Genomic DNA, 21,861 nt, shown 5'->3' on the forward strand with positions numbered 1-21,861 from the left:
GGGAAGTGTGTCATCTTAGAATAGTTCTACTTTTAAACACTCCTGTCCCGAAGCTGCTAAATTTCGGGAGAGCAACTCACAGAAATTCTCATGCTGTTCCTCAAACTTGTGTGTGGTGCAAGTACAAGTAGATTTCAGTATTGACCTAAAACCACTTTTGCCTATATAGTATCTATTATTACTATTAAAGTCTCTATTAGTACTTCCATCTATTCAAATCTACGACCCCGATTCCAAAAAAGTTGGGACAAAGTACAAATTGTAAATAAAAACGGAATGCAATAATGTGGAAGTTTCAAAATTCCATATTTTATTCAGAATAGAACATAGATGACATATCAAATGTTTAAACTGAGAAAATGTATCATTTAAAGAGAAAAATTAGGTGATTTTAAATTTCATGACAACAACACATCTCAAAAAAGTTGGGACAAGGCCATGTTTACCACTGTGAGACATCCCCTTTTCTCTTTACAACAGTCTGTAAACGTCTGGGGACTGAGGAGACAAGTTGCTCAAGTTTAGGGATAGGAATGTTAACCCATTCTTGCCTAATGTAGGATTCTAGTTGCTCAACTGTCTTAGGTCTTTTTTGTCGTATCTTCCATTTTATGATGCGCCAAAATGTTTTCTATGGGTGAAAGATCTGGACTGCAGGCTGGCCAGTTCAGTACCCAGACCCTTCTTCTACGCAGCCATGATGCTGTAATTGATGCAGTATGTGGTTTGGCATTGTCATGTTGGAAAATGCAAGGTCTTCCCTGAAAGAGACGTCGTCTGGATGGGAGCATATGTTGCTCTAGAACCTGGACATACCTTTCAGCATTGATGGTGTCTTTCCAGATGTGTAAGCTGCCCATGCCATACGCACTAATGCAACCCCATACCATCAGAGATGCAGGCTTCTGAACTGAGCACTGATAACAACTTGGGTCGTCCTTCTCCTCTTTAGTCCGAATGACATGGCGTCCCTGATTTCCATAAAGAACTTCAAATTTTGATTCATCTGACCACAGAACAGTTTTCCACTTTGCCACAGTCCATTTTAAATGAGCCTTGGCCCAGAGAATACATCTGCACTTCTGGATCATGTTTCGATACAGCTTCTTCTTTGAACTATAGAGTTTTAGCTGGCAACGGCAGATGGCACGGTGAATTGTGTTCACAGATAATGTTCTCTGGAAATATTCCTGAGCCCATTTTGTGATTTCCAATACAGAAGCATGCCTGTATGTGATGCAGTGCCGTCTATGGGCCCGAAGATCACGGGCACCCAGTATGGTTTTCCACCCTTGACCCTTACGCACAGAGATTCTTCCAGATTCTCTGAATCTTTTGATGATATTATGCACTGTAGATGATGATATGTTCAAACTCTTTGCAATTTTACACTGTCGAACTCCTTTCTGACATTGCTCCATTATTTATCGGCGCAGAATTAGGGGATTGGTGATCCTCTTCCCATCTTTACTTCTGAGAACCATTCCAAGATGCTCTTTTTATACCTAATCATGTTAATGACCTATTGCCAATTGACCTAATGAGTTGCAATTTGGTCCTCTAGCTGTTCCTTTTTTGGACCTTTAACTTTTCCAGCCTCTTATTGCCCCTGTCCCAACTTTTTTGAGATGTGTTGCTGTCATGAAATTTCAAATGAGCCAATATTTGGCATGAAATTTCAAAATGTCTCACTTTCAACATTTGATATGTTGTCTATGTTTTATTGTGAATACAATATCAGTTTTTGAGATTTGTAAATTGTTGCATTCCGTTTTTATTTACAATTTGTACTTTGTCCCAACTTTTTTGGAATCGGGGTTGTATTATAAAACTTAATAAAAAATGAAACCGTTGTGCATGTTATCGTGTGTTCAGTTGATACTTGTGAAATTGTGCTTTGGCACTTGAGTGGTGCAACAGAAAAGCATTTAGACTATCATTCAGAGATCACAATTTTGAATCCTGATGATGCCACATCCATCTGTGGTTGGGAGTCTAAGAGAGTAAAATTGGCCATGCTCTCAGGGAGGGCCCTGTCCATTACAGTGACACTGGCCAATCTGGCGTCTGAGAGCTCATGTGTGCAGAGTGAATAGTTAGCACTTTTCCCCGAGTGTGTCACGCCACAGTAAAGTAGTTCAAAATGCTGTAGTCGCCTGGCTTCATGTGCCATGGAGCAATAGGTAATTGTCTTTTCCCATCTAACTGTTGTATGATAGGGGAGAGCTGTCTGGTGGGTGGGAATTGGCCAAAGGAAATGAGGAGCACAATATTCTTGTTTCAGTGGTTTTGTCCAGGGTTTTAGATGGCAAACAAAGGGGGAACTAAGGGGTGTCACTACCTAACTAAGTAATTTGTCCCTTGGAGCAGATTAAATGGCTATAAAATGAAATTACTCTATTGGGTTCATAGTAGTTCTATAGAATTTGACTATACCCTCTAATCTATAATGATGATTTTAACCTTTTGGTCAAAGGGATCCATTTTAAACTGTTACTTAAAGGTGCTATAGAATGCATTTATTCAGTAGTTTAAATTGCTCTCTGGTGTCTAAGTAGAAGGTATGTGATTTTGGTTGGGGGGTAAAAATAGCCAGATGCGGTTTTATATTCCCATGTACAGCCCTATGATTTGACCCTCGATTGAAATAAGCTGTTTTCCAAATTTGGTGAGGTCATTATTATGTTGAAGAGCTCTGCTCTGATCGACAGGTTTGCAGTAGAGTGAGTCACACAGGCACTATGATGGCTAGGGTTGGCAGATATTTTTTTGGATATAAACAAGTAGTCAAGTAGTTTTTTTTAAATCTCATTCAATATAAAGCAACTCTCAAAGCAATCTGAAATTTTGTCATCTTCCAATGAACTCAAGTTCACAAAGGAAATTTCCACAGTCCAAATGTTATTAGAAATTTCTCAAACTTTAATAATTTCAATCTGGCACTGCATCATGTCTAACTCACTGCAAGTCTAAATAGTGAGTTAGAGTGGCCGTCTCTCTAAGGAAATCAACTACGGGGGTACTTCAAAAAGTTCTCAGCCTCACCAAGAAACAAGGGGCATAACTCCCATTTTGGAGTATAACTGTATGCTATAAAGCCTTATCACTGTCCACAAAAACTCAACTGTACAGTGGTGCTTGAAGGTTTGTGAACCCTTTAGAATTTTCTATATTTCTGCATAAATATGGTCTAAAACATCATCAGATTTTCACACAAGTCCTAAAAGTAGATCAAGAGAACCCAGTTAAACAAATGAGACAAAAATATTATACTTGGTCATTTATTTATTGAGGAAAATGATCCAATATTACATACAGTGGTATGCAAAAGTTTGGGCACCCCGGTCAAAATTGCTGTTACTGTGAACAGTTAAGCAAGTTGAAGATGAAATGATCTCCAAAAGGCATAAAGATGACTCATTCCCTTTATATTTTAAGCAAAAACTAATTTTTAATTTTCATCTTTTACATTTTCAAAATGACAAAAAAGGAAAAGGGCCCGAAGCAGAAGTTTGGGCACCCTGCATGGTTAGTACCTAGTAACACCCCCTCTGGCAAGTATCACAGCTTGTAAACACTTTTTGTAGCCAGCTAATAATCTTTCAGTTCTTACCTGGGGGATTTTCACACATTTGTCCTTGCAAAAGGCTTCCAGTTCTACAAGTTTCTTGGGCTGTCTTGCATGCACTGCTCTTTTGAGATCTATCCACAGATTTTCAATGATGTTTAGGTCAGGGGACTGTGAGGGCCAGGGCAAAACCTTCAGCTTGTGCCTCTTGAGGTATTCTGTTGTAGATTTTGAGGTGTGTTTTGGATCATCGTCTTCTTGTAGGACCCATCCTCTTTTTAACTTCAACTTTTTTACAGATGGTGTGATGTTTGCTTCCAGAATTTGCTGGTATTTATTCGAATCCATGCTTCCCTCAACCAATGAAATGTGCCCTGTGCCACTGGCTGCAACACAACCCCAAAGCATGATCGAGCCACACCCATGCTTCAGAGTTGGAGAGGTGTTCTTTTCCTGGAATTTGGCACCCTTTTTTCTCCAAAATTACCTTTGCACATTGTGGCCAAAAAGTTCTTTTTTGATTTCATCAGTCCACAGGACTTGTTTCCAAAATGCATCAGGCTTATTTAGATGTTCATTTGCAAACTTCAGATATTGTGGCTAGGACGCAGGAAAGGTTTTCTTCTCATGACTCTCCCATGAAGGTCATATTTGTTCAGGTGTCGCTGCATAGTAGAACAGTGCACCACCACTCCAGGATCTGCTACGTAAATCTTTCTGAAGGTCTTTTGCAGTCAAACAGGGGTTTTTATTTGCCTTGCTAGCAATCCAACAAGCAGTTCTTTCAGAAAGTTTTCTTCATCTTCCAGACCTCACCTTGATCTCCACTGCTTCTGTTAACTGCCATTTCTAATAACATTACAATCTGAGGAAACAGCTACCTGAAAACACTTTGCTACATTCTTGTAGCCTTCTCCTGCTTTGTGAGCATCAATTATTTTATTATTCAGAAAGCGAGGGAGTTGCTTAGAGGAGCCCATGGCTGTTGATTTTAGGGACAAGTTTGAGGAGGCAGAGAATTTATACAGCTTTGAAATCTGCATCATCTGACCTTTCCTAATGAAGAATTTGAACAAGCCACAGCTCAATAAGCTAATTAAGGTCTGGAACTTCGGTAAAAGTTACCTGAGAACTCAAATGTATTGGGGTGCCCAAACTTTCGCATGGTGTTCCTTTTCTTTTTTCACTCTCCAATTGTACAAAACAAAAATAATACACAGATCTTGCAGAAAACGCTGAAAAGAAATGTGTCGTCTTTACCTTTATGCCTTTTGGTGATCAGTTCATCTTCTGCTCAGTTAACTATTCACAGTAACAGACATTTTCAGTAAGGGTGCCCAAACTTTTGCATGCCACTGTATCTGTGAGTAGCAAAAGTATGTGAACCTCTAGGATTAGAAGTTAAGGAAATTTGTCCATGAACTGAATCTCAAGAGAAGGTGGGTCATGCAGCAAGACAATGACCCTAAGCACACAAGTCGTTCTACCAAAGAATGGTTAAAGAAGAATAAAGTTAATGTTTTGGAATGGCCAAGTCAAAGTCCTGACCTTAATCCAATCAAAATGTTGTGGAAGGACCTGAAGCAAGCAGTTCATGTAAAGAAACCCACCACCATCCCAGAGTTGAAGCTGTTCTGTACGGAGGAATGGGCTAAAATTCCTCCAAGCTGGTGTGCAGGACTGATCAACAGTTACCGGAAACGTTTAGTTGCAGTTATTGCTGCACAAGGGGGTCACACCAGATACTGAAAGCAAAGGTTCACATACTTTTGCCACTCACAGATATGTAAGATTGGATCATTTTCCTCAATAAATAAATGACCAAGTATAATATTTTTGTCTCATTTGTTTAACTGGGTTCTCTTGATCTACTTTTAGGACTTGTGTGAAAATCTGATGATGTTTTAGGTCATATTTATGCAGAAATATAGAAAATTCTAAAGGGTTCACAAACTTTCAAGCACCACTGTATGTCATCATTTCTTTGAAGGTGATGCCCTTTGAAAATCAGTAGGTGAGAGGGAAACCAAAAAATGGACAAGAAAGAACCCAGAGCTGTGATCAAGTATCTGCATAAAAAGGGAATGACCCCCAAGGAAATCCACGAAGACATGGTCAACACACTTGGTGAGGACTGCCCTTGCTATTCAACCACAAATTCCTGATTTCAAGTGGGACATGGAGAGCACTGAAGATGACCCATGGTCTAGACACCCAAAATCAGCAACCACGGACAATCAAGTGGAGGCCATTTGCCGCATGGTCATGAAGGATAAACGTGTGACTGTCCAACACATAGCGGAAACCATGGACAACAGTGTTGGCTCAGTTCATGCTGTTTTGACTGACATCTTGGGGATGAGCAAACTGTCTGCAAGATGGGTGTCCTGAATGTTGACACCAGATCAAAAGCTGAACAGACTAAAAATTTCTAGGACACTTTTGGCTTGTTTTCAGGCTGATCCAGCCAAATTCTTGAGGAGATTTGTGACCCAGGATGAGAAATGGGTTCACCACTTTATTCCTGAATCAAAGGAATCAACTGAAATACATCGGCTTTCCACCTCCCAAAAAGTTCGAGCAAGTGGCATCTGTCGGCAAGGTAATGGTTTCTGTGTTTTGGGATAGTGAAGGACTGCTCATAATTGAATTCTTGCAAAAGGGTCAAACCATTAATGGGGACTACTTGCATAAGAATTCTGACAACTGAAAGAAGCAATCAAAGAAAAAAGGAGAACAAAGCTTTGAGCTGCCGTGCAGTTGCTCCAGGATAATGCACCCATCCATACAACATAGGTGGCAGGGGCAGAAGCAACCAAATGTGGCTTTGAACTGTTGCCCCATGCACCTTACTCACCCAATCTGGCATCATCTAACTTCTGTCTGTTCCCCAAACTGAAATCCCATTCGTGTGGTCACCATTTTCAGAGTAATGAAGTCATCCATGCTGCTGAGAAGGATCTGAAGGCTCAAGATGTGACCTTTTTCCGCAAAGGGATAGCAAAGCTTGAACACTGGTGGACCAAGTGCATTGAAGTTAAAGGAGACAATGTTGAAAAATAATGCAAGAACAATCTTTTTCTTGTAACATTTTCTGGGTGAGGACGAGAACTTTTTGAGGTACCCTCAGAGTTAGCTGAGTTACGTCTTGTTGATGAAATATAACTTGGAGATTTACTTGACAAAGGGATTAACAAAATGCCTCTTATGTTGTAGATTTATGACAACTCAAGCTATTAATCTGGCTTTAACTATCAAAAAGTGGTTAAAATCACACAGCATGGCTACTTCCAGGTTCCAGTTGTGATGCTAATTAAGTTGGACCTGCCGCTCTCTTCAGTGTCAAATGCTGAATGAAGCCTGCATGATATTGTCCAAGGTTTAAGAAACTTTTTTGTCTGGAGTGAAATGTGCAGCAGCATGTCCAAACGCAGCAGCTCTGCCCTCTCCATACCAATGCTATTGATACCAGGGCTTTGAACCGGTTCAAGGAACGAAAACGAAAACCGGGAACTTTTTCTATTTCACATGGAACAGAAACGAAACCAGAAACTTTATTATTTTTTATGTTCCGGAACAGAAACGCTTATTAAAAATAATGGTAACCGGTTAATACCGGTTTTTATTTCGTTCCTCAAAGTTTCCGTAGCCTACAAATAAAAAAGCCATTCTTCTCCTGCGCAAGTTTCTATGACCCGCTGGGGTTCACTTCCTGTGTGACGTTCGCTGACTGAATGGAGAGCGCGGGAAGGTGGACTACTATCACGTCTCCATTACTGAGTGTCTGAGCAAAGGAGAGCCTGAACGATGCAACCTCCCTATTGGCTGTTTGTAAAAATGTATCAATTGTTGCCCTTCCCACGGGAATCATCGCGGGCTCGAGAGACGAGACCTGACGAGTTAGTTCGTTGGTAGCAGAACAAAATGTCTGGACACAAATTGGGTTTTCAGAAAAGGAAAGAAAATAAACGGAGGGTTGAAAATACAAAAAAGGAGGCAGAAAATGCAAAACAAGTTTTAAGGTAGGACAAATGGTTACTTTTTAAGGCAGCCCGCCGTGGCTGCAGGCTTTCAGTTGTGTCATTGAATGGTTACTTTTCTGAGGCAGCCCGCCGTGGCTGCCTGCAGGGTTATTTATTATAGCCCATTTAGTTAAAATAGTTGATCTAAAATGTTTATAGTTATAGTTATGTGATGGTTGTCCTGATTTAGACTGTTATTTTTTTTTTGGGGGGGGGTTGCGCGATGTTGCACCCGGGTCCAGATTAGGGCAGAACCGGCCCTGGCTACATTTCAGGTGTAGTTTGTTTTATGAATGTATGTACTTGCATAGATGTGTACTTGGTCTTCCAATATGGCGCCTAACAAAATCTCGCGGCGCGGTGACGTCATGCGGTAGCCCTCTATAGGGCCTGACTAGCCTTTGGTAACACACCAAACGAATTATCTTTCATTTTTGGCACTTTCTGTTTGTGTAGATGGGAAGACATACTGAGAATCCAAATCGCCAACATTTGAAATAATAATTGTTTTGAATTATTTCTTGTCTTATTTAATGAAGGTTGTAATAGAATTAGCCTACATTTGGCTTAAGCTGGATGAGACAGAGACATAATTTTATAGCCATTTGTTAAACCGCTGACAGGGAATGTAATTAACCGTTCCGGGAACGAAATTTTTTTTGTTCTAACCGGTTCGGGAACGTCTATTTAATGGTGGAACCCAAAACCGGAAACGTTAAAATTCCGTTTCTGTTCGGAACGAACCAATAGGAAAAAAATTCTGGTTCAAAGCCCTGATTGATACTATTTATTTATCTTTATTATTTTAATACTAAGTTTACTTGCCAGTGTGAATCAGTCATATAGCCATGAGGGACTGCTTAACATCAGGTGAAGTTGTAGGCAACAAGTTTTTAGCAACTTCAGTAACATCCTGAAAGAGATAGTCAGAGCACCGGCAGCTCTCCATGGATCACCATGCCAACCAGAAGGAGATGAAGGTGGCACTGTGAGAGAGAGAACGAAGAGAGAAGGCATGCTGGGGTGTAGGCTAGTCTATAAAATGCTCCACATAGACCTTTGTGCCAAGCTTCTTTTTTTTTTTTTAATAAAAGTCTGGTCACTCACTAACAAGATAGACAAAGTAAGGCTGTGGCTCAACATACAGAGATCTCTGAGGGACTGCTTCATGCTGATATTTACAGAGACATGGCTCCAGCACACTGGTTGACAAAGGGTCTGTGGCGCTAACAAACTGGACCCTGTACCACACAGACTGAACAAAGGACTCTGGTGAGAGCAGGGATATCTATCTTAACAATGACTGGTGCACCAACCACACTTAATTTTATTGTATTTGTGCAGTGATTATTGTCCTTGTGCCATTCTTCATAACATAATACCTACAGAACTGCTGAAGTTTCACCTGTGCAGGCCCATGTTAATATAGTTTGAACTTGAACATGGGCTGGTATATGCAAAATATTGGGGGCGTAAATATTAAAAAGCCATGCCTGTTACAAAACACTCCAGGATTTGGGAATTGATCCGTTTTACCTCCTTCTCTTGCATATGTGATATTTGCATTTTGATGAGGAGACAAGTGTTTGAGGTTCATGGTATGTCGGTTTCATGTACTGAACTCTCCTTTTGCAACGATGCCAAGGTAAATACAATTTTACATTCTATGGCACATTTGGGCGGCACAGTGGTGTAGTGGTTAGCACTGTCATCTCACAGCACGAAGGTTCTGGGTTCAAGCCCAGTGGCTGACAGGGGCCCTTTCTGTGTGGAGTTTGCATGCTCTCCCCATGTCTGTGTGAGTTTCCTCCGGGTGCTCCGGTTTTCCCCCACAGTTCAAAGACATGCGGTTAGGTTAACATGGTCTGAGGTTGGGCTGAAGTGCCCTTGAACAAGGCACCTAACCCCCAGCTGCTCCCTGGGCACTGTAGCATAGCTGCCCACTGCTCTGGGTATGTGTGTGTGCTCATTGCTCACTTGTGTGTGTGTGTGTGTGTGTGTGTGTGTGTGTGTGTGTGTGTGTGTGCGCGCGCATGTGTGTGTTCACTGCTTCAGATGGATTAAATGCAGAGGACGAATTTCACTGTGCTTGAGTGTGCATGTGACAAATAAAGGCTGCTTCTTGTCTTAAAGTGGAACCAATGATTTTTTTCCACATCACCAGAAAAGGAGTTTTAATTGCATCTCCTTGATTTTTTTTCCTTTCCCATGAGAAAGGATGCAAGGAAGGGAAACAAGAATAAATTAATTTACCAAATGAGACATCCTTTCCCACTGAAATGTACTTTAAAGTGACTTACTGAATTCACTTGATGGCATGTCTAACAGAATTAACTGTATAACAGAGAACAGTGATTAGGCCAATATACTCAATTAACTGTAATTAAAACAGTATTGAACGTACAGTATACTGACGTGCTTAAACATTGATGCTAGCTTCAATAAGATTCTTCTCATTGCCTGACTTCCTATATGGCCATTTTTTTAAAGCAATTTCAATTGACTTTTACCCATTGCCTATTTAATTATGATTACTAATTTTGTATTTGTTGTTCTTTTTTATCTTGGACGTTAATTAATTCTGAGTTCACAGGCTAAAGGATGTAGGACTGAGAATTCAAGGAGGTATCATTTAGAATTTTGGGATGCACCCACTCTCATCATGTGTCTTCTGCTGTTCTCCATGTCATGGCACAGGATAATACAATCACAGGGTTGTCAAAATGTTTTCCTAAGTAATGATGCTAATATTGGTCTCTCTACCTATCTCAACAGCCCAGCCAGTTAGCTGACAGGCAGCATGACGATGTGTCACTTGCCTGAAATACGAAGCCTTTAGCACAAATTAAAGACGCCTTGACATTTAACGTTTTTGTCTACCCAAAGGCCCCCCCCACCCACACACACACACACACTGTCTCTCACTTGTCCATTTGTCAACCACCCACCTGCTCCTTGTCAATGGTTTGTACTGTCTTCTCTTTGCTCTTCTGAAATCTTTTGTTCTTTCTCTTCTATTTTTGGTCTTGCTTGTTCGCTAACTCCTGGGATTTATGTCCATCAGTACTGGAATTTTATCGGTATGCCAGTTCTGTGTCAGTGGATAGTGATTTTCACTGACAATGCAAAGGGTGAAAAGTTTTATAGTGCTCTCTCTCTCTCTCTCTCTCTCTTTTCACAGGTGACTCCATCATCTAAGATTGTGGGAGACTTGGCACAGTTCATGGTTCAAAACTCACTCTCTAGAGCTGAGGTAGAAGCACGGGCAGATGAACTGTCCTTCCCTCTGTCTGTGGTGGAGTTTCTGCAGGGACACATTGGCATTCCTCACGGAGGCTTCCCAGAGCCCTTCAGGTCAAAGGTAAAATCTCATCTCATCTCATTATCTCTAGCCGCTTTATCCTTCTACAGGGTCGCAGGCAAGCTGGAGCCTATCCCAGCTGACTATGGGCGAAAGGCGGGGTACACCCTGGACAAGTCGCCAGGTCATCACAGGGCTGACACATAGATACAGACAACCATTCACACTCACATTCACACCTACGGTCAATTTAGAGTCACCAGTTAACCTAACCTGCATGTCTTTGGACTGTGGGGGAAACCGGAGCACCCGGAGGAAACCCACGCGGACACGGGGAGAACATGCAAACTCCACACAGAAAGGCCCTCGCCGGCCCCGGGGCTCGAACCCAGGACCTTCTTGCTGTGAGGCGACAGCGCTAACCACTACACCACCGTGCCACCCCCAAAGGTAAAATTAAAAATTAAAAAAGACCGCGCACATGTGACAACACATGAGTGCACACATTCACTGACCAATAGTAAAAGCATAAACACACCTTTAATTACTGCATACGCTTTGGACAATTAGTGGAATAACACAAATTTTGCTTGTGAGCAAAGCCACAGTGATACTAGACAAACTGCCTGCCTGAATAGAAGCAATGTTTCCCAAATAAGCCAAAGGCTGTATTTTATCTCTGATAATTTTAAATCCATGCACAATTTACTCCCGCATTCAGTCAGTACATCTTGTGAAGGTTAACTAGACCATCACAGCATTACAGACCAAAGGCACCTGATTTTATTCAAGCAGATTTGTTTAAAACCCACAATTAGCGTTTGAGCTTTAATTTTGTCACTTCATTGTTGTCAAGATGCTACACGGTTAATTAATTTTTTTAAAGAGCAAGCTGAGCATTTCTCTGTCTTTTTCCCCTCTCTGTTTAGTGTGGTATTGTGTCTTAGCGAGAGAAGGAGAATTTTAATCAGGCCTTTTCTTACTGTATACCAGTGGAGTGTGCAGTATGTACTGTGCAGCAAATCTTCCTATCAGCAAGAACAAGCTGGTCCAAAAATTGCTCTCTGTCTTTAACTGGCATTTTAAAAAATGTACATTTAATGGCATACTTAATACAAGAACGTTATTTTCTACCTAGTTAAAGAAGTGTTCCACATGTAAATCTACAAATTTAATATGAGGGAAATGAATATAGCCTTTAGCCAAGGATTACACAATCTCAGCAATAAAAATAAGACAAACGAGTATGCATTAACTGTTGGGGTTTTTTTTCAGTAAATGTCTATTTTAGATAACAAATATGCTTTTATATCAGGGTGGTGAAGTATTTACTTACTTATCGCAAAGTTCAACCGAACTCTACTTACAGATCGCCTGGAAATTTTCAATTAAACTCTTTTCATTGTATAGAATTACAAATTAAAGCAGTCGTTTGTAATTTTTAGAGCCATCTGCTGCCTGTGAATGAGGCCCTGTCCACACGGCAACGGATTCAGGTGAATCCGATAAAATTGTTTATCGTTTCGGCCTGGCGTCCACACGGCACCGGCGTTTTGGGTGCCCCAAAACGAAATCTTTTGAGAACGGGTTCCAGAGTGGAAAGATCTGGCAATGGCGCCATTGCGAAGTCGTCTGGATGAGTAGAACGGATTTGTTTACGATGACATCACAACCACATGTGCTTCACACCGGGTAGAAGTGTAATGAACTCGATGCGAGTTGTCAACAAATCCTATAACTTGGTTCATGAAATGCGCTTACAAAATATTTTCACTGTGAATATTTATTGTGTAATGGTGCAAAGTGAGAGAGAGAGAGAGAGAGAGAGAGAGTCAATCCCGCCAGCAAAAATAGGGAAAAAAAGGAGCGATCTCACCTCTTCAGATGTTGGTTTAAGTCCTACAATACATTCCTCAAAAAGGGCGTAGAAGAACAAATTAATCCATCAACGTGTAGCATTCAATTTATTCCGGACCATTAAAGACGCCGCCTTCCGCATAGAATCATACGTCATCCTCGCCGCCATATTGGATGGGTCAAAGCGGAGAATAAAGATGCCTCATTCATGTGCTGCGTTTAACTGTACCAACAGGTTTGCCATCCAAATGAGATCACATGGGATTACCTTTCACAGGTGAGACTGGAAAAATACTTTTCATTGTATTTGGTCATTATAATGTAATTTTACGAACAGATTTTTCTGACTTTGTGGCTAATATGAATTCTCGCGCATAATAGTTTATGTGCATGCGTCCTTACTTCTTCTATTGTTCTGGTGTCTCCGAAGGGACCGTCTTACAGCGCCCCTAGAGGTGTGGCATGTGTATTGCATCGTTTTCAGCAAGCGTTGCGTTGCCATATGGACCTGATAGTTTACTGATCCGTTGCCCACGTGGACGTGATATTTTTTTTATAACATCTCGTTGCTGTTGTCGTGTGGATGTAGCCTGAGATCGATTGCAATTCAGCCTCACCCTCCAATCACACCCTGTTCAACGTGCATATGCATGTGGGTTGTTTCTTTAGGAAAGTAGCAGAGCTGAATTGTTTTCTTTTACAGGCTGGGGGTGGAGTTTAATTCTGGGCCAGAAAAAAAAATGTAAAATGAAGCCTTCAATGAAGAAACCATATTCTTAGAAAAATGGATTATTCACTGGTTCTTTAAGGCATTATTGGATAAGGAAGAGTGCATCACTTCTGGGTCAGAATTTGCAGGTGAAAAAAAAATGTAAAGAGGAGCTTTAAATGAATATGTTTTAAACAAAGTACACTGTTCAAATAGTTTTCAAAGAATTTTAAAGGGTTTATTATATAATGAATGTTTCCTAATTTTGAATTCTTTTCTGATCGTGAAAAATGAGAGGAAAATCTTTAAAAGCTTCCTCTAAGCATTACAGACAGCACCTTTAATTTATGGGGTTTGCATAGAATAATCCCTTTAAATGTAGACATCTGAAGTTTAACAGATTTATTACACTGCTATCTATATACATTGAGTTGACAGTTTAATAAAATACCCAGTAAAGTTCATTTTACCACAGTGTGGTCAAAGGGATTCACCCCAGAACTTGTGTCAGGAGTTTAGAGCAGGGGTTCTCAACCTTTTCTGCTTCAAGGCCCACCTATTCACACTTGTAATGAGTCGGGGCGCATTAAAAAAGATCCCCAATCATTTTGGCTCATCTATTCTATTAGAATCTAATAATCTATTGTAAAGTGTATTAATGGGATGCAACATCACTCTCTGTCACAGATGGGAGTCCAGGAATTAAATAAATGCATTGTATTGTATTTAAAGCTGTATGGATGTGCCAGAATGGCATTCTCAGTCAAAAGAGATTAATGATCCAAAAGTAGAGTCTGGTTGATTAACACAAGAACTTATTGCCATGTTTGTATACAGCAAACAAGCAAGTTGTTAAAACCAAGAAGTACACTCAAAGAAGTGGATATAGAAACCACTCAATGGGATTAGATCCTTACACGCTAACAAAGAAGGATTTTTCCTATGAGTTTGAAAATGATCCATCCATTGAATTCCCCGACATCTCAAACTACCTGGTGCTGCAGACATTCTACATGGACAAACAGATGAAAACTTGGAAAAGCATGGATGTGTACAACTTTTTCTATGTGGCTGGGTTAAAGATTTGGGAATCAAGACACTACAAGATAAATCCTGTATCGTTTATGTCCAGGTAAGTAGGAATTTCTGGGCTTTTTGTGCGATGATTGCTACGACGCTACAAGTTTTAGTATCAGATGTAAATAAACCACAGCCATTTGATTCTCGAGCCTTCCTGCTCTTCTCTTCCAGGTAAATAATTCACAAAGATCCACAGAAACCCCTTTAAAGACCTGGGTATTATGTGCAGCATATAGATGTTAGTTTACAATATGGTGACCACGATCAAACAGTAAACAAAAATACATCTGAGGACTGAAGTGTCTTCTGAACTTCAAAACATCACGAAATAACAGAAAATGCTGAGAAAAGAGATTTGCGAATCCAAACGAAATAAATCAGAGGAATGTGCAAACCTTTCACGAAGTGATCACTGCAAACTCAAGCGTTCTTCAACTCTGCTCCCTTCGATCGCAGTGAAAGGTTCGAGAGCCACCTTTCTCGTCGTCTCATCTCATTTCATTATCTCTAGCCGCTTTATCCTGTTCTACAGGGTCGCAGGCAAGCTGGAGCCTATCCCAGCTGACTACGGGCGAAAGGCGGGGTACACCCTGGACAAGTCGCCAGGTCATCACAGGGCTGACACATAGACACAGACAACCATTCACACTCACATTCACACCTACGGTCAATTTAGAGCCACCAATTAACCTAACCTGCATGTCTTTGGACTGTGGGGGAAACCGGAGCACCCGGAGGAAACCCACGGGGAGAACATGCAAACTCCACACAGAAAGGCCCTCGTCGGCCACGGGGCTCGAACCCGGACCTTCTTGCTGTAAGGCGACAGCGCTAACCACTACACCACCATGCCGCCCCCTTTCTCGTCTTCTTTTGGTAAAATTCTTTGCTCTTTCACCCTTTTTATCACTTCACAAGGAATCTGGAAGAAACTTTTATCAGTTTCACAGTTTGTTTGGTTCGAGCAGCTCAAAACAAAGCAAATGTAGGAAATTTTAACAACTAGCAAGGTGCCCCAGTGATAGTAACACTTTGTGAACAGTGAGCTCAGCTGACCACCACTTCATGTCTTGTATATCTAATGAGGTGGATGTGGTGTCGGATGCAACCCAGCAGTTGTACCCAACTAAAAATTAGCTTCAACTTGAAAAAAATTTGCGGCCCACTAGATGGTGCTTCGGAGCCCATATTTGGGCTACGGCCCAGTGGTTGAGAAATACTGTGTTAGAGGAAAGCAAAGTCTCTCTCCTTTAATGAGGTACTCTGAATCACACTAAGGTGGGGTTTACATTAGACCGTATCAGCGGATCATCAGATTAACGTTTTTAAAACGATTAGTGTGCACACAGCAACACCAATACATGATTCGCGTGCACACAGCAACGCCAATACACGGATACGCTCGGCTCCGCAGGCATCCTGCGCTCCAAATCACTCTGCCCTGAACAGCGAGTGCCCTCTGGAGGGTGCGCACTCCGGCCCTGCACAGCTCACACAGCGCGCGAGTGAAGTGCACGAGCAGTGATTCGGGACTGAGCCGCTGTGTGTGTGATCTCAGTGCATGTCAGGCATGCGCGTCACTTACCACTTGCAAGTGGAAGGATGGCAAGCCTAAAGACAATCATAACTACACAATGGGCAGTATTTGCATCAGTATTTGCAGTATTTTCATACTTTTATACTCTTTAATGAAAGGTGATACAAGGCGGAAGTCCGCGCCGTTTTTCAGCAGTCGCGTCACATGACCAACGCCAGCGAATCAGGAAGGTGGATGTCACAGTGACGTTGTCCAATGACGACGCCAGCTAGAGCTCAGCACAGCGTATCCGCGTATTCTCAATGTTTACACAGCACCGGACCAGACACGATCTGGATTGAATACGTGGACCCTGGCGGATTCCCGTTTCCAGGCGTTTTAATGTAAACGGACAGTGCATCCGCGAAGAAAACGAGACAGATACGGTCTAATGTAAACTTGGCCTAAGAAATTGAGAGTGCAGTATGGTCTGTTTGTGTGTATAGGTGTTTGAAAAAGACAGAAAGGTGTTGTTCTGTAAATTTCTCCTCATCTGCACTTGTCTTTTCATGTGTTTGCTCTTTTCCTGGTAAGTGCTATGCTGTGCTGGTTAATGAAATCCTTCTGGAGAGAAACAACTGACATTTCCAGCATGTACACACTACAAAGTAAGTTATCAACTCAGGAGGGAGACTTTTTGAGGGCTTTGCTGTCATAGTGATGACGTTCCTTCCTTTTATTTTATTTTTTTTTAAGCAGAGGACTAGTCAGCTTCACAACTCTCCCATTTCTCTCTATTACACTTCCTCTCAAACACACACTCAATATCCCTGAGGACCATAACACCCTGGAGCCCAAAAATAAAAGATCAAACGGTGTTTGTCAGCGATGGCGGCATTTCCATACAAGGCCCTGCAGGGAACACTATATTGGCCTTCAAAGAATGACATGCACATTTAGCATACCGCCTTGAGAAACAGAGAGAGAGAGAGAGAGATTAATGAAACTTGCTCACCATTCAAGTGAGCAGTTTAGTTCTCGGGGAGGTGGAGGAGATGGACACAGGCATGTTGATAAAGAAAAGGGATTCTAGCACAGGTGTAAAAATAAATGCATGAATAAGAGCATTGAAATGACATGGTTTATGGAACATTAATAATGTTTTGTTCCTGATTTTATAACACTACTATCCCTTAGGGCTTACTGCCAGGCTTTTTTTATTGTCCTTCACTATGATGGGGTTCATTTTATGATGCACGATTTTCCACAAGAGTGAAGACTTTCCTTGCAGTCAAGCTGACAATGACTTAGTGGTCATGTGATGTCAGTGTGTTTTAAGAAGTTGTGCTGTTTTGTCACACAGTCATGTAGACTGCATTCAATTTCATGTCCCAATTAAATAGAGCATTTTGTTTTAAGATGAAGATATTTAAAATTTAACAGTTTTTGTTGAACATCGTTTTTGTTTAATCTACCTGGTGTATACACTAAATATACATATGGTATGCAATAATGGTATTTTAGATCTACACAGTGTAATATATGTTCAATGGAACACACTATAAGGAATTCACATACCGGTAGTTCACAGAAGGATTTCATAGTGCAGTATAGTCTGTTTGGAGTTTGCATGTTCTCCCCGTGTTTGTGTGGGTTTCCTCTGCGTGCTCCAGTTTCCCCCACAGTCCAAAGACATGCAGTTAGGTTAACATGGGGCAGCCATGGCCTGAGGTTGGGCTGAAGTGCCCTTGAGCAAGGCACCTAACCTCCAACTGCTACCTGGGTGCTGTAGCATAGCTGCCCACTGCTCTGGGTATGTGTGTGTGCTCATTGCTCACTTGTGTGTGCATGTGTGTGTTCACTGCTTCAGATGGGTTACATGCAGAGGTTAAGTTTCACTGTGTGCTTAAGTCTGTGCTTGAGTGTACATGTGACAAATAAAGGCTTCTTGGCTTGGCTTCTTGACTTCCACAGTTCTAGGGCACTAAATAACGGACTAGGAATCAGTCACTTTGGGATTACTGTAAGTACAGTCATAAGTACAAAGCACAACAGCAAAATAAAAAAAATGTAAAAAAAACACATACAACAGCAAGTCCAAAAAAAAGTAAAAAAAAAAAAAAACACAAGCGCAAGTCAAAAACACCACAGCAAATGTGAATTTTTAACAGCAAAATTTCAACATTAACTTAAGGCAGAAAGGGTATGTCCTTATTGATCATACCCTACTGTTATTTTAGATATGCTGTCAACCTTGCATGGCAATAATATCGTCAATAATATCAATAATCCTTGTGAAAGGAAGTTTATTTATTCATAAGTAAGAATTACTTCTGAATATAGTGATGCATTAAATCATTTTTGCCAGACCAACTAGATAACTGAGTGAAAAATATACTTTCTTCCCCTTGTAATAGTCATATGTTGAAGCCAATCAGCAACAAGCATGTGATGTCCAGTAAAGACTGACCCTTTCCATTTTGAGTTGATGTGTTTTCTGATTTGCTGTTGCATTTGGCATTTTAACAAACCAAAAATAAGTCTTCCAAAGTTGATCTATAAAAATAAAGCTTGAAGCAATATTGTGCCTCTGTATGTATTTTTAAAACGTATATCAAAATAAAGCTGGGGACACCCAGAATATCATCACCCCACTGACAGTTAAACACTGTGTGTGTTTGGTGTACGCGGCTCTGAGACCAAGAACACAAAAGCGAATGAGCATGCAACTCTGGGGAGGAACGCAGTGTAGCAGACACAGATTTTTCATGGTAAAAAGAAGAAACCTTTATTTGTCACATGCACACTTAGGAAAGGAAAGTGCCCTAGGAAGTTCAGTATGAAATTATTCTGAGTTATATAAAGCATTGTAGCATCCATTGGGCTCCTATAGATGAACAGTACATGTCCCATGGTGCATTGCATGAGTGATTTCAGCTGTTGTTTCTTCTGCCATGGAGGTGCAATGTTCATGCTGCCCTTTTACAACCCCAAAACAGCATAAGCTGGGACGGTATGTTGAAATTGAAATTAAAATGGAAAATAATGATTTGCAAATAATCTTTGACCTATATTGCAATCAAAACAATACAACAGCACAATTGTTTACAATTATACAATTATTTGATGTTTTACCTTCATGATTTTTTTTTAAATAAACACATTTCAATTTTGATTCTTGCAACACATTTCATAAAAAGATTGGGACAGTAAAGCATTTACTACTTTGTAATGTTGCCATTCCTTCTCCATCCATCCATCCATCATCTATAGCTGCTTATCCTGTACAGGGTCACAGGCAAGCTGGAGCCTATCCCAGCTGACTATGGGCAAGACGTGGGGTACACCCTGGACAAGTTACCAGGTCATTGCAAGGCTGACACACAGACAAACAACCATTCACACTCACATTCACACCTACGGTCAATTTAGAGCCACCAATTAGCCTAACCTGCATGTCTTTGGATATGCCTTTGAAACCGGGGCACCCGGAGGAAACCCACACAGACACAGGGAGAACATGCACACAGAAAGGCCACCGTCGGCTGCTGGGCTCAAACCCAGGACCTTCTTGCTGTGAGGCGACAGTGCTAACCACTACACCACCGTGCCGCCCCATTCCTTCTCACAACACTTAAAAGATGTTTATGGACTGAAGACACCAAGTGATTCAGTGTTTCAGGTGGGGTTTTTTGTCCCATTCTTCCTGCAAACAGGGCTTAAGGTGTGCAACAGTATGGGGTTGTCACGGTCACATTTTTCATTTCAAAATTCTCCACATATTCTCTACTGGGGACAGAAGGGACAGACACCCTCTTCTTCCACAGCTATGCCTTTGTAATGCATGCAGAATGTGGTTTTGCATTGTCTTGTTGAAATCTCCCTGGAAAAGTTGTCATCTGGAAGGCAGAATATGTTTCTCCAAAATCTCAATGTACTTTTCTGTATTAATGCTGCCATCACAGAAGTGTAAGTTACCTTTGCTAAGGGCACTGACACAACCCCATACCATGACAGACCCTGGCTTTTGGACTTGTTGCTGGTAATAGTCTGGATGGTCCTTTTTGCCTTTGGTCCAGAGCACACGGCATCCATTTCTTCCAAAAAAGATCTGGAATACTGATTCGTCTGACCACAATACATGTTTCCACTATGTGATGGTCCATCCCAGAGGCCTCCGAGCCCAGAGAAGTCAACAGTGTTTCTGGACACAGTTAACATAAGGCTTCCTTTTGGTACAGTAAAGTTTTAACTGGCAATTGTGGATGTAACTCTGTATTGTAGTGCTTGACAATGGTTTGTCAAAGTAATCCCGAGCCCATATGGTTATATCAGCTATAGATGAATGACGGTTCTTGATGCAGTGCCGTCCGAGGGATCAGAGATCACAGGTGTTCAACTTAGGCTTGCGCTCTTGCCCTTTATGTACCAAAAATCCTCCAGATTCCTTGAATCGTTTAATGATGATATGCACCATAGAGGGTGAAATATCCAATTCCCTTCCTGTCTTTCTTTGAGGAACATTTCAATAATTTTCTCATGCATTTGTTGGCAAACTGGAGATCCTCAGCCCATCTTTGCTCCTCAAAGACTAGGCCTTTCCTAGATACTTATTTTGTACCAAATCATGAACAGGTATCACTTGTTGATATCACCTGTTTCAAATCACATCATTAAGTTAATTAATGAATTATTTAATAGAACAAAATTGAATTGTTTTACCTCATTACTTGCCCTAAATTGCCCTCCTTCCCACTTTTTTTTTTGGAATGTGTTGCAGGCTGAAAACACAGGAATGGATGTAGATCAACAAATGAAATGAAGTTAACCAGACTAAACATGAAATATCTTGTCTACAAAGGAATACAAGTCAAAGTAAATTTAGACATCACTGCTTTCTTTTTTTATTTGTGTTCTCCATACTGTCCCAACTTTGTTCTGATTTGGGGTTGTATTACTAGAGACCAGTTTTAGACAATACTGAATCAAACACACATTACTAGAGGCCAAGTCATTATGCATGTTTTTGTATGCAGATTTGTGTTTGTGTGTAAGCACACAAACAGATATCCAGTGTAGGAGGGTGTTTGTGTGGATGAGTGCACTAACCAGTGTCCATGTGGTGCACTAGAGATCTTTGGATTGGGGCCTGAGAGCTCGAGTATCCTGTCTCTGGGAATCTGCTCATTCAGATTAACTGGGATAGGCAGGCCCAGCTTGCTGTGAGCCACCAGAACAACACTGATAAATATTCTTATACTAGACACACACTGTGTTCAAGTGAAATAAACACAAAGCCCCAGTGTATTCAAGTGTTTATCATCATTCTTCAGTTAGTAATTATCAATACATTTCCTAGCATTAAAATGTCTTTCAGGCGTCCTATTCAGAAACACAGGCTTAACAGATTTACCATTGTGTGTGTGTGTGTGTGTGTTATAGTGGATTATGTCACCTAGCATATAAAAGACTTTGATTTCTTGCTGTAAGCCATCCTAATGAGTCTCAATCCTTCAAGCTAAGAAAATCAAACTAAAGAGAGGCCATTGTATCCAAAAACACACTTTCGGGTATTTTCACAAATCGGGCAATATTACAGTTAAGTTCTTCTGAGTAGATGGCAGTTTCCGCTCCAGTTCAAACCAGACCTGCCATCATCATCTCTTCTGCATCCATTCTCCCTGTGCACACCCACTTCAACGCACAACTCTCTCCTCACAAATAGTGGCAAAAGCCATCAAATTAATGAGGGGTGACTGGGAAATGTGGGTGGCATCTACGAACTGCATCCTGTGTGACTAATAACAT

At 41.1% G+C, this 21,861-nt stretch overlaps 1 protein-coding gene across 1 annotated transcript in view; it reads left to right on the plus strand.

Moving 5' to 3' along the window:
* Nucleotides 1–21,861, plus strand: part of pcxb (pyruvate carboxylase b) — a 482,389-nt gene that overhangs the window by 440,102 nt on the left and 20,426 nt on the right. Inside the window, exon 17 of the mRNA XM_060924639.1 lies at nucleotides 10,772–10,951. Coding sequence (XP_060780622.1) covers nucleotides 10,772–10,951 — 180 coding nt within the window. The remainder of the gene's footprint in view (nucleotides 1–10,771; nucleotides 10,952–21,861) is intronic.

Source organism: Neoarius graeffei, chromosome 1 (genome assembly GCF_027579695.1).
Source record: "Neoarius graeffei isolate fNeoGra1 chromosome 1, fNeoGra1.pri, whole genome shotgun sequence".
NCBI classification, from domain to species: Eukaryota; Metazoa; Chordata; class Actinopteri; order Siluriformes; family Ariidae; genus Neoarius; species Neoarius graeffei.